At 38.5% G+C, this 22,581-nt stretch overlaps 1 protein-coding gene across 2 annotated transcripts in view; it reads left to right on the top strand.

Annotated features, from left to right (window-relative positions):
• Positions 1-445: 445 nt before the first annotated feature.
• LOC124594106 (vacuolar protein sorting-associated protein 18 homolog) overlaps positions 446-22,581 on the top strand; it is a 262,862-nt gene continuing 240,726 nt past the window's right edge. Inside the window, exons 1-3 of one of the 2 annotated variants that reach the window (XM_047132457.1) lie at positions 446-823; positions 901-1,084; positions 15,675-15,829. In XM_047132457.1, coding sequence (XP_046988413.1) covers positions 743-823; positions 901-1,084; positions 15,675-15,829 — 420 coding nt within the window. In that variant the 5' untranslated portion in view covers positions 446-742. The remainder of the gene's footprint in view (positions 824-900; positions 1,085-15,674; positions 15,830-22,581) is intronic. The other variant, XM_047132458.1, reaches the window with a different exon arrangement.

Raw genomic sequence — 22,581 nt, 5'->3', positions numbered from 1 at the left:
GAGGACAGCGATTTGATTTTATATCAAGTGACTTGAATTGATTTGCCGTGTCCTGACGGACATTGTGAATAAACCCGGACTTGACGTAGCTGTGACGGCCAGTCTGAATTGGTCTTTAATTTTTCGCTTTCAGATATTACTTTTATTTTGTGTGAGAATCATCCTTTTGCAATATGTCACGAGAGAAAGCAAGCTAGAATGTACTGTAAAGATTAACAAGACACAAAGCTTACTATAACGTGAATGAACGCAATGACAATAGTTTAACTTCGATTCCGTTTAGCAAATTATATTACTGTCAGAAAAGAGATCTTCCTTGAACAGCAACCAAACAGGAACAGCAGACACTGTGTCACGAACTTCACATAATTAAAAAAAAACCTCCCCCCCCCCCCAAAAAAGGAACCTTTGCGGGTTTTGTTTATTCATTGACTATCTTTGACATCATATGAAAATAGTTGTACCAACTGTCAAAAAGAAACTACAACAAATTTTGCTGTCAAAACACATGTGTGCTTGCAGTGGGTTTACGACGGTGTGCTATTGATATGTTCGAAAGTAATTCTGAAAGGACTCGGAGGGTTTAAGTGGTGACAGTCATCAGTTCGGTGCCTGTCTATTATTTCCGCAGTTATTTAAAGCAGTTTAGGATTGTTATTATTTAAAGCTAATGTGAAGTGAATGTGCGAAGCCCGTTATATTTTTCTGAAAGTTAAAATTAACAGGAATCTAGTATCCCAAAATGACTTCGTTATTTGACCAGTATGAACAAGCTTCTCAGCGTGTGAGAGGAACAACCGCACCAATTATTCGCCCAGAGATGGTAAAAGAATACAACACTTGTAAATAACCACATTTTTCTATCAGCTAAATATAACTTGACACTCATTGGGTTTTCAGAGTACAACAGGTTTCATACATATGAAGTTGGAAGAGGAAACACCAATATTCAGTAAACACAAAGTCAATTTTTCGCCTGCGGAAAGTATAACACATCTAGCTGTCAGTAATGATCACGTTGTAGTAGCCATGGCAAATTATGTGCTTTTAAGAATTAGTGTTCAGCCACCAGAGAAGAAAGAAGGTAATAAACTATCCAATGCACAGTGAATTCCATTTTTATGTGTAAACCAAAGAAAGCTTCAATACTGTCTAATGTGCAAATTAGTTCTGTAGTTGTATGATTTTTATAAAAAAAATATGTTTATTCTTTAACTGATTGTACGCCTTTAGATTTTGAACTTTTTATGCAAGCGTATTAACGAGCTGCGAAAGAGAATAATGAAAGTCCTTTGGATTGTTTAAAGTAGTATAGCAGTTTGTCAGTACAAATATATCTGAATGACAAGTAATTTCATTTTGGAGAATAATACAGACACAGGCAAGTGCATCTGTGGGAATGGAATTTCGGACAAAGAGGACTATCCAGTAAGAGTCGTTAGCTTTTACCAGTGTTGTAGGAAACATGCAACAAACGTCGTAAACAGCATGGCAACTATAACGTGATGTCACTGGTGATTTTCATAAAACAGGCTAAACTGCAGCACAATCTGTCATCATAATCTCTTGCTTTCACATTTTGTGGCTTTGCCATCTAACAACAAAACTCTAAATATATGTTTGAAAATGTGACGTCACAGTAGCCATTAACATTATGCCACTGGCCGAAGCGGACGGCTCGTCTTGAATATTCCTCATGAATTGGAATTTCTACAGTGACCAAAACTATGTGCCCCCAGGGGGCTCATTGAGAGATAACAAATACAGGGTTCCAGAACCGAATTGTAGTCAGCACCATCAGTCCTGTAATACATGCTACTGCAAGAGGGCTGGACATAACAACTGCACAAGAAATGCGCTCAGTAAATCAGCTGGAGATTGTAACAAGTGTGCTAGAGTGTCAGTATGCATTTATTGTAGTAAAGGAAGAAAGGGGATTGTGTTATTTTCAGATCAGAAGGTATCTCGTTTCTGCATTGATGAGACTTCAGAAGGTATTGTTGATAATTTAAAATGAGTTAAGACTCCACAATGGAATGCTTCTTATTGAAGCCATTACTACTTACCTGCTACTAGCAGGAGAAAATACGTACACACTTAATTTCAGCTAGGGACTCATTAGTGATGGGAGGCATCATTGACATGCATACTGCTTGAGTATAAATGGGATGGGAAATGGATGGTATAACAGTGTAATGGTGAGACACAGAAGACTGCTACCACCGTCATAACATTCAGTTTCCCTATCCTTCCTCAGCAAATCAGGGCAGGATTTTTTCACCTTAAGGTGAGACTTTACATACATAGTATGATACTGTACCAAGTGGGCAGAAGCGTGAGGACTGGGCATCAAAAGCCAGACTAACACTTTCAAACATTTATTAAAATTAGATGTTAATTACACTTTTGTAAGTTTTTACATCTAAGTGGACTAAAATAATCACGATCTTTCAAAAGAACCATTACTTCCAGTCAATCAAATTCAAAAACATAAAACTAAAAATCATTCACAAGAACTATACATTTACACAACAGTAACTCCTTGTAATATTTCTAAACCCTTAAAACACGCCGTTAAAGGTACTCGTATGTTTTTTGAATCATAGTCTAATCATTTATACAAACTCCATTAGTAATCATTAAGTATTAAACAATAAATTTTTAAAGTCCATTTATGCATCTTGAGAGAAAGTAAATATTCAAAGTTTGTGATACAATCAAATGCAGTGAAAATCGTTTAAACTATTATAAAATACAAGGTTCCACTGAAGTAAGTTAGTTTCCCATGAGCAAACCTCACTCAACAAAATCAAGCAGCCCCCGTCTGCAGCAAGCCTGATACTGCTAACACCCGTGGGTTCCCATTCGGTGCCAACTGACATCTGATTATTTCAAAGCCGAACATTTACTGGACCTCCAATGCCCATCCAACACCTCATAAATCACACATTTCTCTACACAACTTGAAAAGAACAATAGGTAACACTTGGAAAGAAAAAGGCTTACAACTGATAACCACCGTGAGTCCCAACATACAAAATAATTACAATGACAGCCTTAACAAGGATTTCCTCATTCTCGATTTCGTTAATCATAGTAATCACATGATGGTGTCCATGATGAGTTAAACACTCACACGATACTAGCAGTTTTAGGTAAACTCACACATATGTAACATACAGTATTTAATCAAACCCTATGCATCCTAGCAGCAGCCTTTTACAAATTTCTGTGTCCTTAATGCTAACAAGTAGTACAAATTTTTGGACTCGTGATACCTTCCCCACATACAGTAGCATGTGCCTTATCGGATCAACAGATGTAGGCAACATTGTGAAATTCAGAAAGACTAGAATGAGATGAGAAAAACATTAGATGGTACATAACAATGTCACATACTGTCAATTACTTGATATAATATGCCTGTTGGCATTATGATTTATAGAGTGAATAATTTTTGCACTTATAATACACCAGTAAATTAAGCCGCCCAGTGCTGGATGTTTATCAGCACAGCAGAAGTACTGGATGCAGGAGTGTTCAAGTTAAGGTACCAAATTAATCCTTTGCAGACTACAAATATAGTATCATTTTACTCCTGTAAGGAAGCTCAATAATCCTCAATATTCTCCTTCTCAATTCACGATTATAAGACATCTCCATGTGCAGATTAAGCCACCAGTCCAGGTAAGCACTGCCATAGTCCAAAACTCAAACCAATGCAATTCCTTTAACAAGCCAGCACTACTCGTATACCGGGACATCCATGTGTTGGTGCACCGACCTTCACCTCTCGACTTCGCACTCTTTCGCTTTATGACTCTTGATGGCATACCAGCACGGTTTTAAAAGGGGATAATTTGCAAATGTTTCATACATTGGCACAATAAAATGCTCTAAATTTCTGATATGTGGACACATCACATCAGGGTGTAATTGCAAGGCATAAGGTGAGAAATGTGTGGGGGATCCTTGTTAGGCAGGATCACTGCATGTTACGCCAGAGTTTTGCATAAACTGCACAAAATACTCTCTGGTTGGAACAAGAAGTCTTTGATATTTAATGGAAAAGAAATGAAATTAAAGTGTTCAAACAAATTTTCATCTAATGATCTTGCAAAATTGTGATGTTTCAATTTTGTTTGCCACAACTCTAAGGAAAGTGGTTGTAAAAGTCGCTAAATCCACACTAACACAGGCAATAGGTAAGCATATAAACACATGATCACGTTAATAAATCTGTAGCTGTCTGCAAACTATTGCCACAGATGCCAGTAACAAAGTAGAGTGCCATTCTTCTGTATCAAAACATAGGTGCACAGTAGTTCAGTTTTTCAAACAGCCACATACTATTCAGAAGGAGTGTTTGGTCCTTGTGTATCTTATCTAGATCATCTTCAGCATTATCTAGGTGTAATTACTCACTGAGGGATGAACTGTAATTTTCTGATGGATAACAACAAAATGTTCAGTTGTGATCCTGTCACAAAACTGACTTATTTTTGAAAGATCATTACTGTTATCTCTATTTAGTAAGAGTGTAATATTAGTTACAAAAATTATCAATAATTACGTTTTTTAGTGAAATAGCAGCATTAATGTGAGAGACAGTGTGATAGAGGTGACAGCTTGTGAAACAATCATATGAATATCACCTTCCTCACATAATCCACACCTACATATACATTTGGCAGTACAGAAGTGTCCGATACTATCCACACACTCCGCTGCAGAGTGAAAATCTCATTCTGGGAACTATCCATCTACTTTGACTCATGAAGTCACCAATATGGTGGAAACACCTATTTCCAGCGTATACGATACAGCAACAATGACATCACTACATACAGATGCCAACAAATGTGAGCTAAAATAAAAGTGACACAAAAATGTCTCACTCCAAAAATAAAATTAAACTAACAGGACAACCATAGAAATTGGGGGTTTAGGGCGGGGACAAGCTAAATAAACAACAATAAAAACTTACCGCACCATCCTAAAACAAATAAAATAAAAAAATTAAATTGCACCATTCTGCCACACCAACAAAACCACAGGAATCGGATATTTTTCTTGACCTTTATAGCTCAATGGCAGATGTCGATACCAAAAAGTGGTATGGCACATTTTGCTTGACCTATATAGCTCAACTGCAACTATCGATAACAAAAAACCAAATATGTGGAACCAAGACCCGCCAACTTAAAAAACGAAATACACCATATTTAGTACATGAATTAAAACACAATTACCTACTGTAAATATACAACAGACACAACATCACAATTACTGTAGAATAAAACCAAAACAAAAATTACTGACCAACAAAAGCCTCCAGCAGTACCACCTAGATTGGCCACGTGCGCGCGCGCGCCCACACACACACACACACACACACACACACACACACACACACACACACACACACACACAAAACAAAAGAATCTCCTAAAGCATCCTAATTGAATACCAATTAAAAAAAATTAGACTTCTTTCTGCACAACAAACACCAAACTAATCAGACCTAACAAGAACGCCAAACAATAAACAAAAAAGACCTTAGTAACTCATTGAAAACACTTCCACAATCCACGTTACTGCACCAACTACCTAAACTCAAACCATGTTAGCACAATGATAGCTGCTAAAGACCAAGATTGCCTTATTAGTCACTTCCCAACGACAAGTAAACTAACTGGCAGCACAATGCAACAGTAACTATGTTATGGCTACAATATTTCTGTAGGGCATCCACAGCCTAGAACACACATTCCAACACAGACAGAAATTATCAGAGAGCAGGGCTGAATTTAAGCTACAACGAAACTGAAGAGTACAGGTTTCCAATTACTCTGTGGGAATGAGAACATGCTTTGTATGTGGCTCACAATCCAGCACCAGAGGCAGGGTGCATTAGATACGTGACGCCACCTAAACCCCACATCCAAGGGCTACCTCATCATACTTTTAAACAGTGTTTGGCTGAATGACAATATTCCAATTCCTGGATAGTAGCAACTGTGATGCTGCTCCTGAAACCAGTTAAGGATTGCACTAGTTATCCAGTGTAGCACTTGTGTGGAAATCATTAGAATGAATAACAGCTACTTGTTGGCTCTCTGTCACTATGAGAGTGGTTTCGAAAAGTATCTTCCACACTCAGTAATCTTATTCACTTAATGGCAACAATAAAAGAAGCCTTTTTCATAGGCAACATTTAATAGGATTTTTTTTTTTTTTTACATTACAGAGGCTTGCAATGCCATGTGGCAACACCATATTGCACAGTTACTATGTGTACGGAGTTTCTGGGGTTGTCTTTTGTTATAACGCAATCCTTCCATTCAGAATGTTGTTTTATGTTTAGCATTAGCAATCCAGGAGAATAGTGTCTATCAAGTGAACATCTTTACCATTAACATGTTTCCAATAGCAGTTAATGGTATAGTGTCTACACTGCGGCACTTTTTCTGTTGTTCACTGGGTGTGGATAATTTAATCATGCATGTATATCATGTTAATAATCAATCCAAAATTATAACTGGGTGACAATGTACTGAGTTTTGAGCAATCTGTAAAGCTCGTGGACCTCTTTTTCAGTGAGAAACACACATGTTTGTCATGCCTGAAGAATGTCAAGACAAGAGCCCTGAAGTCACTAAATTTCTTAGTATTTTATCAACATATAATGATGGGGAGACAGGTGATATTGATGAGCTGTGGCTGAGCTATGGCTGCAGTATGTATGGTTCTGGATGATAATCCTACCTAAAGACCTTGACTCTCATTTTATGGTGAGAACCTATGATTCCAATACCTAACCTTTGTGTCCAACTTGGGAAATAGCACTTGACCACCCAACACGTGAGTGTATGTTGTAATAAGCATGTAATATCTGTTCAGTCCCTGACTTGACTATTACTACTTGATCATCAGTGGAACAAGTGAATCTAATCATAGAAGGGAAAAACACCAATTTCTGTCCAAGCAAAAGAGCAGCTCGTTAAGTTCAGTGTGACAGAACTCAATATCCTGATGAGTTTGAAGCATATTTCTTCTCTGATTGGTATTGAGTTCTGAGTTGTTTTTAACATTGGAGAAGTACAAGACATCAAATACGCCAGAATTTATTTTTAAACAAGCTTTTTTTTTCATATTTTTAGTCAAGTGGTGAAACTTTACAGCTGTATACTTTGATGGATCTAAGCATGGGAATAATGTTGGTTGTTCAGAAGTTTTACTTGACAGTGTTTATAGCATTCTTCCTTCAACAAACTTAGTCTTTGACAAACAACTCAAAGGCAGTGGGGCAGATGAGTTATTATAAGTGGAACTGTATACTCATTTGCTCTGATTCTGTAAGTGCTTTTAGAGTATTAGAAAGATATTTCCAGCAGAGAAAAACATAGACTTGCTGTCCTTAGGATGGCAGTATGTCTAGAAAATAGCTTACCTTGTTTTATGTGACAATGGAATGCACATGGAAAACATTTTAAAATGTGCACTATGTGGCACATTGCCAAGATTACTGGGTAGGATGATTAATCTGTCTCTGAGAGGCTGCTTCATATTTTATTTTTGTGAAATTTAACCAGGCACCTGAATCATAATTTTACAATGTTCGGTGTCTGAACATTCCTCCTCTAGTCTTAACAGAGAGTCAAGTTTTTTATTACTCTGTTATAAAGATTTATGTATTCAACTGCAAGTGATTTCATCTTGCCCCTATTTTGATTTTTTTTCCCACAAAACATGTATGTTATTTATTTAAACCTTTTTTGTCTTATCTCACATTAATATAAGTAAGGATGGAGTTATCTATGGGGCCGTTTATCCAGCCAATACTGGGTCGGAACTCATATTACACTCCTCCAACTGTGTGCCTTATATAGGCAGCATGAAGCAGCTAAACCATTACTTAGAACCAAGACCTCCAGGAAGGATTCTACTTAAAGTTGACAGGACATTAGTCACTCAAATGGTAATGTTTAATTGGATAGATAAAAAATATACTCACGAAGCGGCAGCAGAACACGCACGTAAAAGAAGGTTGTAATTAGGCAAACTTTCAGAGGAAGTGGCTCCTTCTTCAGGTAGAGTGGTTGAAGGGGAAGGAAGAGGGGTGAAGGAAAGGAACTGGAGAGATCTAGGAAAAGGGGCAGATTTCGGGAAAGTCACCCAGAACCTCTTGGGATGAGAAGGAAAGACTGATTGTTGGGGACTGCATCGGATGAGATTTGAAAACCTGAGAGCTTAAAGGTGGAAGACAGGGTAATAACAAGACAGAGATTACTGCTTAAACATCATAAATGAGTTAATAAGAGTGAAAAGCTAAATGCATTGTACGTAACAGAGGAGGCAGGGAGCGGTGAAAAATAGACTGGTAGGATAATGAAAGATGTGGAAAACTAAACCAGAATGAAGGAAAGAGTAGTTACTATGAATAAATGCTCAGACAGAAGAAATTAATGTAAAGTAAGACCAGCTGGGTGGCAAGAACCAAGGACATGTTGTAATTCTAGTTACCACCTGCGGAGTTCTTAGAAACTGGTGTCTGGGGGAAGAATCCAGATGGTGCGTGTGGTGAAACAGGCATGGAGGTCACAATTGTCATGTTGTAGAGCATGCTCTGCAACAGGATATTGCATGCTAACCAGTATACATCCTCTACCTATGCCCATTCATCCTAATTGATATTTTGGTGGTAGTCATGCCGATGTAAAAGGCCGAACAGTGTTTACAGAACAGCTAGTGTATGACGTGTTGTTTCACAGGTGGGTCTCCCTTTGATAGCATATGTTTTGCCAGTTACAGAGCTGCCATAGGTTGTGGTAGGAGGGTGCATAGTGCAAGTCTTCCAGTGGAGATGGTCACAGGGGTAGGAGCCATAGGGTAGGGAGATGGGCGCACAAGGAGCATAGGGTCTAACAAGAATATTGCGGAGATTGGGAGAGCAATGAAAAGCTACTATAGGTGCGGTGGGCAAGATTTCAGACAGAATGGATTTCATTTCAGGGCATAATTCTAGGAAGTCAGGGAAGTAGTTTTTTGGAGGGATCAGCAGTACCAGGGTTGCATGTGATGGCCCAGGAAATCTGCTTTTGAACTAAGAACTCCTCAGGTGGTAACTACCACTAAAACGTGTCCTTGATTCTTGCCACCCAGCTGGTCTTAATTTACATTTATTTCTTCTGCCTCAGCATTTATAAATAGTAACTACTCTTTTCTTCACTCCATTTTAGTTTTCTACATATTTCATTATCCTACCCGTCTATTTTTCACCACCCCATGCCACCTCTGTTACGTACAATGCATTTAGCTTTTCACTCTTATTAACTCATGTATGATGTTTAAGCAGTAATCTCTGTCTTGTATATTACCCTGTCTTCCACCTTTAAGCTCTCAGGTTTTTAATTCTCATCTGATGCAGTCCCCAACAATCAGCCTTTCCTTCTCATCCTGTGCAATAAGTCTCCCCTGACCTGTGGTTCTGGGTGACTTTCCCGATATCTGCCACTTTTTCCTATACCTTCTCCAGTCCTTTTCCTTCACCCCTCTTCCTTCCCCTTTAACCCTTCTACCTGCAGAAGAAGCCACTGCCTCTGAAAGCTAGCTGAATTACAACCTTATTTTGTGTGTGTGTTCTGCTGCTGCTTGGCGAGGAGATTTTTTTATCTATCCAATTAAATTATTTTGTCAAAAATTGATTGTTTTAGTTGTTACAAATGACAATATTTGAATCATAAGATTGTGCTCAGGGTACAGTGAAACATATTACACACAAAATTCAACAATCTGCTGTTAAATTCATTCCAGAGATCTCAGGATACATTCAGATGTTGCCTGTGTTTTGTGAGTGTATCATGAAATCGTAGACCGACCTGTTGAAGTGCAAGCCATCTGCTCAGAACCTCACAGCATTTCATGGTGCCAGTTCCAAGTGCTGGTATCTAACTACAGAGGAAAATAAAATAATCAGACAGAGGTACTGAATTGTTGATTGCCACAGTATCAAGGTCAGGATCCCATAACATCAGTGGAAATCATATTTCAAGCTGGAATCAAAGATTTTGCTGCATTACTGTCATAAAGAAGTACTGTTGACAATTGATCACCTGCCTTAAATTTTTTGGTGCCATTGATTTTTTCCTCTTGTTTCATTGAAATAAGCTGTGCAGGGTAGCCGTGCAGTCTCAGGCGCCATGCCACGGTTCGCGCGGCTCTCCCCGTCGGAGTTTCTAGTCCTCCCTTGGGCATTGGTGTGTGTGTGTGTGTGTGTGTGTGTGTGTGTGTGTGTGTGTGTGTGTGTGTGTGAGAAGCCGAGGGACCGATGACCTCAGCAGTTTGGTCCCACAAAACTTAGCACAAATTTCCAATTTTCATTGAAATAAATATTTCTGAAGGTACCTTCACTGGTATTATTTCATGTCCTTGCATCTTCATTCATTTCCCTTTATTTCCTACATCTGCTTTATGTCAGTGAATTCAATTTAACTGCCATTTTCCTTGTATTTTAAGCTATTAGAATTACAGATGAATTTTTTAAGCTTTTCTGGGCTTCCTGTTTTATGGTAAGCTAAATTTGCTGTCACACCTAAGAGTACTGAAAACCAGTGCACTCAATGTGGAGCAGGCAGTACATGATCTTCTGTGGTGTACACCATGATGTAGGTTTGCTAATAAAGGCACTTTTAAAACCAGCTCAATATTCCTCCTCAGTACTGAGATTGGTGAACTACCTCTTATCACTGAGTAGTGACTCCTTGTGGGGCATTATTCTTATATAATTTTATCTTTTATGTAATCAACAACAAATGCCAATGGGTGGCTCCTGCAGATATTTATCATTGATCACTTCTCCAAATTTTTCTGACTTACTACTTTAAAGCAATTAATGCAGTGTACTTGAATTTTAAAGATATGATATTGACATTGATTATGTGAGAGAATACAAGCAAGAAGGACACAGAATGAATCACATTCTAAGAAATGTATTACATTCCAAAAATGAAATTTTTAAACATTTTGAGCCACTTTCATTTTGTATTATTCTGTAATGAGAATTAATAACAGTGCTAGAGAATTCTTACAACCGTCATAATCGTCATTGCAATAAATACTGTTACAAAATGAATGACAATATTTTAATATTATCAATAGAAATTACTTGTCAGGAAAAGGGTTCAGTGTTGATACTTTACAGATACTTTTTGCACAAATGAGATAAATAACTGTGTAAATTATTATGTTTCCTAGTAATTTCAAATTTGTGGAAATGGCTTACACAAAATAAATATCTGTTGCCCCAAGTACCTTTGGCTTCTTGATTACAGAAATTAATGAACAAATGACTTAGCTGCAATATTTAATGTTTTGTTAACCACTGTATCAACTTTTCTTTTGTCATAAAATTTTCAGGGTATCTTTTTCTTTGATAGTGTACCAAAGAGAGACTTCTTGGCTACTAAAGAGAACATTAAAATTACAACATAATTATGTTGTTGTTGTGGTCTTCAGTCCTGAGACTGGTTTGATGCAGCTCTCCATGCTACTCTATCCTGTGCAACCTTCTTCATCTCCCAGTACCTACTGCAGCCTACATTCTTCTGAATCTGCTTAGTGTATTCACCTCTTGGTCTCCCTCTACGATTTTTACCCTCCACACTGCCCTCCAATACTAAATTGGTGATCCCTCGATGTCTCAGAACATGTACTACTAACCGATCCCTTCTTCTAGTCAGGTTGTGCCACAAGCTCCTGTTCTCCCCAATCCTATTCAATACCTCCTCATTAGTTATGTGATCTACCCATCTAATCTTCAGCATTTTTCTGTAGCACCACATTTCGAAAGCTTCTATTCTCTTCTTGTCTAAACTATTTATTGTCCACGTTTCACGTCCATACATGGCTTCACTCCATACAAATACTTTCAGAAACGACGTCCTGACATTAAAATCTATACTCGATGTTAACAAATTTTTCTTCTTCAGAAACGCTTTCCTTGCCATTGCCAGTCTACATTTTATATCCTCTCTACTTCGACCATCATCAGTTATTTTGCTCCCCAAATAGCAAAACTCCTTTACTACTTTGTGTCTCATTTCCTAATATAATTCCCTGAGCATCACCCAACTTAATTTGACTACATTCCATTATCCTCATTTTGCTTTTGTTGATGTTCATCTTATATCCTCCTTTCAAGACACTATCCGATCCGTTCAACTGCTCTTCTAAGTCCTTTGCTGTCTCTGACAGAATTACAATGTCATCGGCGAACCTCAAAGTTTTTATTTCTTCTCCATGGATTTTAATATCTACTCAGAACTTTTCTTTTGTTTCCTTTATTGCTTGCTCAATATACAGATTGAATAACATCGGGGATAGGCTACAACCCTGTCTCACTCCCTTCCCAACCACTGCTTCCCTTTGATACCCATCGACTCTTATAACTGACATCTGCTTTCTGTACAAATTGTAAATAGCCTTTCGCTCCCTGTATTTTACCCCTGCCACCTTCAGAATTTGAAAGAGAGTATTCCAATCAACATTGTCAAAAGCTTTCTCTAAGTCTACAAATGCTAGATATGTAGGTATGCCTTTCCTTAATCTTTCCTCTAAGATAAGGCGTAGGGTCAGTATTGCCTCACGTGTTCCAGTATTTCTACGGAATCCAAACTGATCTTCCCCGAAGTCGGCTTCTATCAGTTTTTCCATTCATCTGTAAAGAATTAGCATTAGTATTTTACATCTGTGACTTATTAAACTGATAGTTCGGTAATTTTCACATCTGTCAACACCTGCTTTCTTTGGGATTGGAATTATTATATTCTTCTTGAAGTCTGATGGTATTTCGCCTGTCTCATACATCTTGCTCACCAGTTGGTAGAGTTTTGTCAGGACTGGCTCTCCCAAGGCTGTCAGTGGTTCTAATGGAATGTTGTCTACTCCAGGGGCCTTGTTTCGACTCAGGTCTTTCAGTGCTCTGTCAAACTCGTCACGCAGTATCATATCTCCCATTTCATCTTCATCTACATCCTCTCCCATTTCCATAATATTGTCCTTGTATAGACCCTCTATATACTCCTTCCACCTTTCTGCTTTCCCTTCTTTGCTTAGAACTGGGTTTCCATCAAAGCTCTTGATATTCATGCAAGTGGTTCTCCTTTCTCCAAAGTTCTCTTTAATTTTCCTGTAGGCAGTATCTATCTTACCCCTAGTGAGACAAGTCTCTACATCCTTACATTTGTCTTCTAGCCATCTCTGCTTAGCCATTTTGCACTTCCTGTCGATATCAGTTTTGAGACGTTTGTATTCCTTTTTGCCTGCTTCATTTGCTGCATTTTTATACTTTCTCCTTTCATCAATTAAATTCAATATTTCTTCTGTTACCCAAGAGTTTCTACTAGCCCTCGTCTTTTTACCTATTTGATCCTCTGCTGCCTTCACTATTTCATCCCTCAAAGCTACCTATTCTTCTTCTACTGTATTTCTTTCCCCCATTCCTGTCAATTGTTCCCTTATGCTCTCCCTAAAACTCTGTACAACCTCTGGTTCTGTCAGTTTATCCATGTCCCATCTCCTTAAATTCCCACCTTTTTGCAGTTTCTTCAGTTTTAATCTACAGTTCATAACCAATAGATTGTGGTCAGAGTCCACATCTGCCCCTGGAATTGTCTTACAATTTAAAACCTGGTTCCTAAATCTCTGTCTTACCATTATATAATCTATCTGAAACCTTTTAGAATCTCCAGAGTTCTTCCATGTATACAACCTTCTTTCATGATTCTTGAACCAAGTGTTAGCTATGATTAAGTTATGCTCTGTGCAAAATTCTACGAGACGGCTTTCTCTTTCATTTCTTAGCCCCAATCCATATTCACCTACTATGTTTCCTTCTCTCCCTTTTCCTACTGACGAATTCCAGTCACCCATGACTATTAAATTTTCGTCTCCCTTCACTACCTGAATAATTTCTTTTATCTCGTCAGACATTTAATCAATTTCTTCGTCATCTGTGGAGCTAGTTGGCATATAATCTTGTACTACTGTAGTAGGCACGGGCTTCGTGTCTATCTTGGCCACAATAATGTGTTCACTATGCTGTTTGTAGTAGCTTACCCGCACTCCTATTTTTTTATTCATTATTAAACCTACTCCTGCATTACCCCTATTTGATTTTGTATTTATAACCCTGTATTCACCTGACCAAAAGTCTTGTTCCTCCTGCCACCGAACTTCATTAATTCCCACTGTATCTAACTTTAACCTATCCATTTCCCTTTTTAAATTTTCTAACCTACCTGCCCGATTAAGGGATCTGACATTCCACGCTCCGATCCGTAGAACGCCAGTTTTCTCTCTCCTGATAACAACGTCCTCCTGAGTAGTCCCCGCCCGGAGATCCGAATGGGGGACTATTTTACCTCCAGAATATTTTACCCAAGAGGACGCCATCATCATTTAATCATACAGTTAAACTGCATGCCCTCGGGAAAAATTACGGCTGTAGTTTCCCTCTGCTTTCAGCCGTTCACAGTACCAGTACAGCAAGGCCATTTTGGTTAGTGTTACAATGCCAGATCAGTCAATCATCCAGACTGTTGCCCCTACAACTACTGAAAAGGCTACTGCCCCTCTTCAGGAACCACACGTTTGTCTGGCCTCTCAACAGATACCCCTCCGTTGTGGTTGCACCTACGGTACGGCTATCTGTATCATTGAGGCACGCAAGCCTCCCCAGCAATGGTTAGGTCCATGGTTCATGGGGGGGGGGGGGGGGGGGAGGGAACATAATTATATATAATGCAATTGGGTAGATAAAAATTCCACTCACCAAGCTCAGTCTGTCCAACATTTTGCCCACTGTACCTAGAATATCTTTTCATCACACTCCCAATCCCTGCACTATCCGTGTCAGACCCTATGCTCCTTCTGAACCCATTTCCCTACCCTATGGCTCCTACTGCTGGTACTGTCCCACTGTAGGACTTGCCCTATGCACCCTCCTACCACCACCTATACCAGCCCTGTAATTGGCAAAACATATACTAGCAAAGGGAGAACCACTTATGAAATGACACATCATGTACCAGCTGTTATGTATACACTGTTCAGCCTTTTACATTAACGTGACTACCACCAAGTTATCAGTTAGGATGAATGGGCATAGGCAGAGGGTTTATGCTGGCAACACACACTATGTTGTTGCAGAGCATGCTCTACAATGTGACAGTCAACCCTGATGCCTGTTTCAGCAAATTTGTCATCTAGCTTCTTCCCCAGGCATCAATTTCTCAGAACTCTGTGCAAGTGGGAACTGCATTACAGCATGTCCTCAGTTTTCACCGCCCACCTGGTCTTAATTTACATTAATTTCTTCCGTATCAGCAGTCCTTGTCAGTAACTATTCCTTTCTTCACTCTCTTTTAGTTTCCTTTATCTTTTATTTCCTGATCTGACTGCTCACCACCCCCCCCCCCCCCCCCCCCAAGGTTGCAAATTTCAGTATGTTTTTATACGTGTGTTCTTCTGCTGCTGCTTGGTGAGTAAATTTTTTATTCATTCAGTAACATTATATAGTTCCAAAAACTGATTATTGTTGTTACATTTATTATATATGTATGTATGTTTTATATGCAGAGCAGTACTCATTTTTATAAATGTTTCATTTGCAGAAATAGATCTGGGGAAATACGCAAACCAGTTCAAGCTTGGTGGTCTGTTCCTTGATCCAACAGGAAACCATGTACTTCTGAGCATGATTTCACGGCATACAGATCATGGTTCTGAACTGTTTTATCTTTCAAAGAAATCTATCAAACCTAGTAAGGTAGGTTGTGCCCAAAACAGCAGGATTCCTGTTCATTTCATAAATTACAAGGTGACCTTCCAGCTGTGTTCCACAAAATTGCCCACACGTTTGTGGGTGTTTGTAAAGTTTTTCCATGTTTTAATGAAAATCTTTCTTTGTTTTTTACTGAAAGTGGTCTATTCATGTTTTTTAGTGTGCTAAATCCTATTGTGATGATAAAAACAGCAATTAACACTCAGTATTTAAAAAATTCATTTTTAATAGTTTTAATGATTAGTGTTTCAATTAATGTTAGAAAGATAGTGGACCAAGGGACCAATATTGGTCTGGAATTAATTGACGTGCAAGAAAATCTTTGAAGCCTTGTGGGACGACTGTTTTGTGTAAGAATGTGTGTGTAAATTGAAAGTAACTTTTGACTTGATGTTTGATTCCAACTTTGAATTAAAAATGATTGGAGAGGGAAGTCATTACTAAGTTCGTAGGCAACAAAACAGACCCACATTTTATTTATGTAGTCATCACCGTGTTGTAAAACTTCAGTAAGTTAGGTTGTTTGATGAGCCATAGGGTTCACTCTTTGAACAGTCACCTTGAATTTGGGCAATGTTAGTAAGGAACACCGTGAGTGATTTCACCAAGGCATCAGAGTGATGGAAACAAGCTATCAAGGCTGCTGGAATACAAATAATTATGGGAGACTCTTGTGAGTCACATTACTAAGTCTTTAATATGCAGTTCATCAGAGAAAAAGCTATGTTAGATGCTGTAAGGAGAACACAGAAAGGAAATGTAAACCAGCTGTGCATAATTCCTATGTAATAAAGAGGTGCTTCCATGTTAACACTTCAATAAAATATTAGTTCATATTGAAAAATTAAATTGATTCCAGTTCCATGTATTTTGCTTATTTTCTAGTTCATGACAAAGCCATATTGTGACAAAACTGTATGTTATAGAAAGAAACTGTGTTCTTATATGGATTTAGTGCCTAAAACATCATGAAATTAAACCATTACTTAACAATAGGTAATATATCTTTTTTCAGTGAGCAGTTTGTATGTTAGTGACCCAAAAAATGCAATATTTAACTATAATAAACTATCACTATATACTCTACCCCCCACACACCCTCCTTTCACTCTCTGTCTCAAAAAGAGATCATTTTTTCCTAATAAAAATCAGATAATGAATTGGTAAAGAAAAGAAATGTGTAAATGAGTATACAGTAACAGTATTTTGTGACATAAGATACCATTCAGATTAGTCTTGCGTAGGTCAGTCAGAATTAATACTCAAAGAATGTCTCCATCAATGGTTCTTCATTCATATTCCATGAAGTGGAGAACGGCCTCATGTTATGTCAGCTGTTCCTTCTATTTTTAAATACATGAAGATTAATAATATTTAGCCAGAAATCAAACAAATAAAATTAACATTTTTATACATTTCAAACCATTGAAATTATGTCAGTGAGAAGTTTGGTCTTGATTATTTCTAACAATCATTTCTTATATTCACTGAGGAATCAACCAATGAACATTATAAATTACACACCAAGTTCATTTTGATTCTTCAGTTTTGTTTCCACTTCCAGTCAAGAATACTTTTCTCAACTGCAGATTGCAGAATCGCATACTTGACACTTTTTGTATTTCATCAAAATTTGCTTACAGTGATCCTGAATTGAAAATAATTGCACTTTGCCTCAAATTTCACTTTTCTGAAAATATCCTTCATTCCCTGAAAATTATCCTAAATTACCAGCATTTACTTGCTGATTTATTGAGTCAGGAAAATAGTTGCCAGTTGAAAGCTTTGCTGATGACAAGTGCTGACAACAATGAGTGGATGCACTTGAAAAGAAATGAACAGAAGATTAAAAGTGACATGGAATAACTTTTTTATTTTCGTTTATTTATTTATTAACTGAATAGAATTTTCAAAATAAAGGTGGATTTGATTTGATATGCAAAAACCATTCAAGAACTGAGATTTACTCAGTGAGAAATGGAGAGACACATATTGTAGATTACTAGCAGACAGGAAATTAAAGAAATGAAACAGGGAACAGACTATAGTGGAAGATGGAATGGGGGTCAGCACGAGACATAGCTGAATGAATGGTAGATGAGAAAAGGAACACCCTTACTGGGTGTAAAGAGATGAGAAAAGTTGTAATGGAAGGTTGGTAGGTCAAATTAGTAAACCTGCAGGGGAAGCACCAGTGTTTATTGCCACCCGGAAGTGCAGTTTATGGAAGTTTCTGGAGGAAGCCTTTATCTAGCAGCTGACATTAAATGGCTGATGATGGTGTAATAAATCATAGATTCTAACTAATAGTGGTAATAGAGGTTATTTGAGAAAAATAATAATTTAGGATCAGTATTAAACCATAATGAACAGCTGTTTAATCCGCCCCCCCCCCCCCCCCCCCTCCTCTAGCTTTAATTATGCTCAGATTTGAGAACCACTGCCCTACTGAGTATCAATGTAGTCTATTGCAGAACTGGGGAATGCTTTGTCACTTTTGCCCTTAGTTCATTACAGCATGGAAGCTTTTCCGTATTAAACAAAAAGACATTTTTACAAGTAACTTCCTTTTTAAAAGGAATACTATTTTGATATTTGTAGTAGTGGCGACATAGCAGAAGTATTATAGATTGTTTCATGCTTGGCAGCATCATCTACATAAATATAAATGTAAATGTTTGTTTGCTCGAAACCTTAAATCTTCGAATTTTTCCCACTGATTGATTTGAAATTTGAAGTTTTGAGCCAGCATAGCATTATAATATGCATGTGTGTTTGTATACCAACTGGATTGCCATCTGTTGAGAAAACACACACACACACACACACACATACACACACACACACACAAAGGGTGTATCTGAAATGAAAGGAGAAAGTGAGAGGGCTGGTAGAATGGGTCATAACAAATGGTGCTAGGCGTCATTGAATAGTGTCGTTTGGCACCAAGATGATGAGCACACAACGTGCCATCCTAGCCAACATGGTAGGAGGTCTGCAGGGCAATGATTTCAATATACTTGTAACATCAAGGTAAAAGAGACGTCAGGTTGAAGTTTCAAGACCCTTATTTGCAAACACTGTAGTCAACATAGTTGCGGATATTCCAGGTGGGACAACACTACAGGTTTTCTGCCTCTCACTGGGACATGCAAATGCCTCTTTGGTAGGTGTTGCATACAAAGCAACACATGTGCACACTGTGGAGTCTGGTTCACCCTGTGTCACTCTGCCATCAAACAGGGAAACTCTTGTGTTTGTTACTGTATGGAGGAGAGAGGAAATGGAGCGCTATTATTGGGGGGGGGGGGGGCAGACATACACTATGCATATGGGGTGGCGGATGGAAATGTTGATGCTGCCCAATGTTTGTACATTCAATGGTTTCCGAATCTTGAGTGTCAGATCCAGGTGCATTTACTGCTATTCACAGGTCCCTATGACAGACAGGTTCACTTGAGGTATGTTTTCCACTAGCTCGTTCTCATAATGGCACATGCACATTTAAGGCCTACTTCAAAATCTGGTGTATTCATTTTGCGTTATAGATGCGAAGGCGTGATGGATGTGGTTGTCAGTGCACAGTGTGTATACCAGGGCTTGAAGAGAAGGCATTGACACTGCTGGAAAACACACCCATAACTAGCTCGGTGTGTCTTGCACGAGAAATGGATGTGGCATGAAGATTATTTGCACCCGTACTGCCTTCAGCAGATTCACGCCGTTAACACAGACAAGTTTCCATGTCAGATTGAATTCTGCCAGTGGTTTTTGCAAAAGTGTGCTATTCAACTGGACTTTCCAAACCATGTAATTTTTATGGATAAGGCATCCTTTACACAAGAGGGTATGTTCAACAGTCTCTGTCAACACGTTTGGGCTCGGAAAAATCGCTGCCTTCGTTTATGGTCACCAAGACTGCTCCACTGTCAATATTTGGGCTGGCTTGGTGGGTGATAATCTGGTTGGTCCATACATGTTTTCTCAGCAACTAAACACGAACAGATACCTAATCTTTGTACGAGAAATTCTGCCAGAGTTGTTGGAACATGTTCCACTCAGTGTGTGACAACAAATGTGGTGCCAACACGATGGTGCGCCTTGGCACTTCGCACATGCAGCAAAAATGAATTTGGATGAAATCTTTCGTGAGAACTGGATAGGGCGCAGTGGGCTGGTGGCATCACCTGCACATTCCACCCAACTTGATGCCCATTCATTTTTCTTTTCTGGGGCCACCTGAAATCTGTTGTCTATGAAACACCCATTGATACTGATGAAGAGGTGATAGTGCACATTATGGCAGCCTCTGATGCAATTTCCGCTTTGCTAGTAGTGTTTGAAAGAGTACAACAGTCACTCCAGTGTCATTGCACGGTGAGAATGCAAGCAGGAGGGAGTAACTTTGAGCACATTTTGTAAATGTTTTCAAATAAAGGTTATAAAACTCCACCCCAACTTCTCATTTATCTTGATGCCACAAATACAATGAAAATGTTGCTCAGCAGCCCTGCTACCATGACAGCTTGGATGGCACGTTGTGTGCCTACCTTCTTGCTGGCGTGTGACACTGTTCAACTATGCCTAGCACAGGAAACGCACGATGAAGACACTGAGCTATGACATCAAAATATCATGCTGTGAAGATGTAGACCAACATCAGTACATCCAATTCTTCAAGATATTAATGTATGGGTTTTCTGTTAAAACAAACTGCAAGGGAAAAATACTGTATTGTGCTGTGAAAATGTGTGGTTTCATTTCCTTTCATGCAGTCTGTTTTACTTGTGATAGCAGGTCATTTAAATTATTAGACACATTGTTATATAAAGGGTTATTCTAAATGATGGACCCATTTTCAAAAATTCGTACATATTCAAGTGCAAATCAAAAATGAACAAGCTTTATATTAATGGACAGAGATATTTTTAAAGTTTTTGGCAGGCAGTGGTGGGCAGGCGGTGATGGTTTCAGAAGTGGCCAGTAGAGTTTGTGTGGCAATGGGGCCATCATTCTGTTTCACTGTCAGTGGTGAGTGAGATGGCAGTTGTGGAGCACAAGCTTTTCTGCATTCTTGAGTTCATGAAAAGTGAGTTGCAAATTGCAGTGCAGAGTGGGCAATTTGTACCAAATTCGGTATTCAACTACCAACTCCCAAAAGCATTAGCCACTGGTTTAAGCAATTTAAACAGACTGGGAGTGTGTGCAAAAGAAAAAGCACAGGCCAACTGCATATGTCAGAGGATGATATCTGACAGATTCAAGAAAGTTTTGTACGTAGCCCCAGTAAATCTACCAATAGAGCCAGTTGAGAACTTGGAATACCCCAACCAACAGTATGGAAAGTTCTGAGACAGTGTTTGCTGTACAAGCCCTACCGATTATAACTTGTGCTGGCTCTCGACCCCAACGACAAAGAGAAGCATCTCGCATTTTGTGGTTATGTGCTAGCAAAGATGGAGGATGGTGCATTTCTGCAGCTTGTAATTTTTAGCAATGAAGTGATGTTCCACCCTAGTGGAAAAATCAAGAGGCACAATGTTCACATATGGGGTTTTGAAAATATGCATTCACCATTGCACCATGAAAGAGACTCACCGAAGATCAACATGTTCTATGCCATATCCCATACAAAGGTTTATGGACCATTTTTCTTTGCGAAAAGAACTGTAATGGGAATCACGTACCTGGACATGTTGGAACAATGGCTGTTCCCTCAAGTTGTGGAAGATTCCTAGGACTTTATTTTCCAACAGGATGGAACTCCGCCCCATTGCACCGTGATGTACGAGGCTTTTTGAATGACTTCCTTCCTCAGGTGCTGGATCGGCCACAGGGGACTTGAGGACCTGGTTCTGCACTTCTAGCCACTGAGATCTCCTGATCTCACAACCTGCTGCTATTTATTATGGGGTTATGTGAAGGAAGCTGTTTATTTCCCCGCCTCTACCAACTGCTCTGAACTATCTGCAGAATGGATCACTGCTGCCGTGCGCTCAGTAACAGCAGATACACTTTCGTGTGTGTGGGATGAGTTTGGCTACTGCGTCAATGCTTTCCGTGCAGCAGACGGTGGCCACATTGAACATTTATAACATTTCATATTATTAAATAATTATTAAAAAATAATTACAAATTATTAAATTTATTTGGAACATTATGAAAGAAAACTTTGAAACTTCCTCTTTTCATTGGTATAAAGTTTGTTCATTTTGGATTTGTACTTGAATAAATGTGAAGTTTTGCAAATGAGTCCATCATTTAGAGTAACCCTGTATATTTCTTGTCCAAATACATATAATATTAAGCAAAAATTATATACATATTATTTAAATGTGTTTTCTTCCTCACAGTCAGTTTTCCATAATCGAGGAAAGTTGTATTTATGGCTTATGGGCATTTGAATAGAATACTACCAAGGAATTTGAACTATCAAAAAGTTTGTAATCCTACACACTTGCAGATTAAACATACGCAAAATATTGCTACTGAAACCACTATCCTCCCAGACCCCGCAGCTGGATAGATCTCTCTCATACCCTTTAACCAATGATTTCAAGTGCTTTATCCATTCATTCTAAGCAAATTCTGTTGTGTCTGAATTCTTGGATGAGGTAGCTAGTAGTAATGTAGTTAATTAGAACACTATGAATAAGTAATACTTCATTAATTACAGTAAAACTTATCTTTGCTGTAGTTATGAAACTGCACAAGTGGATTTGCGCTTCAGAACACAG

The sequence above is a fragment of the Schistocerca americana genome, chromosome 2 (assembly GCF_021461395.2).
Source record: "Schistocerca americana isolate TAMUIC-IGC-003095 chromosome 2, iqSchAmer2.1, whole genome shotgun sequence".
Taxonomy (NCBI): Eukaryota; Metazoa; Arthropoda; class Insecta; order Orthoptera; family Acrididae; genus Schistocerca; species Schistocerca americana.
This window is presented reverse-complemented; position numbering and strand designations above follow the sequence as displayed.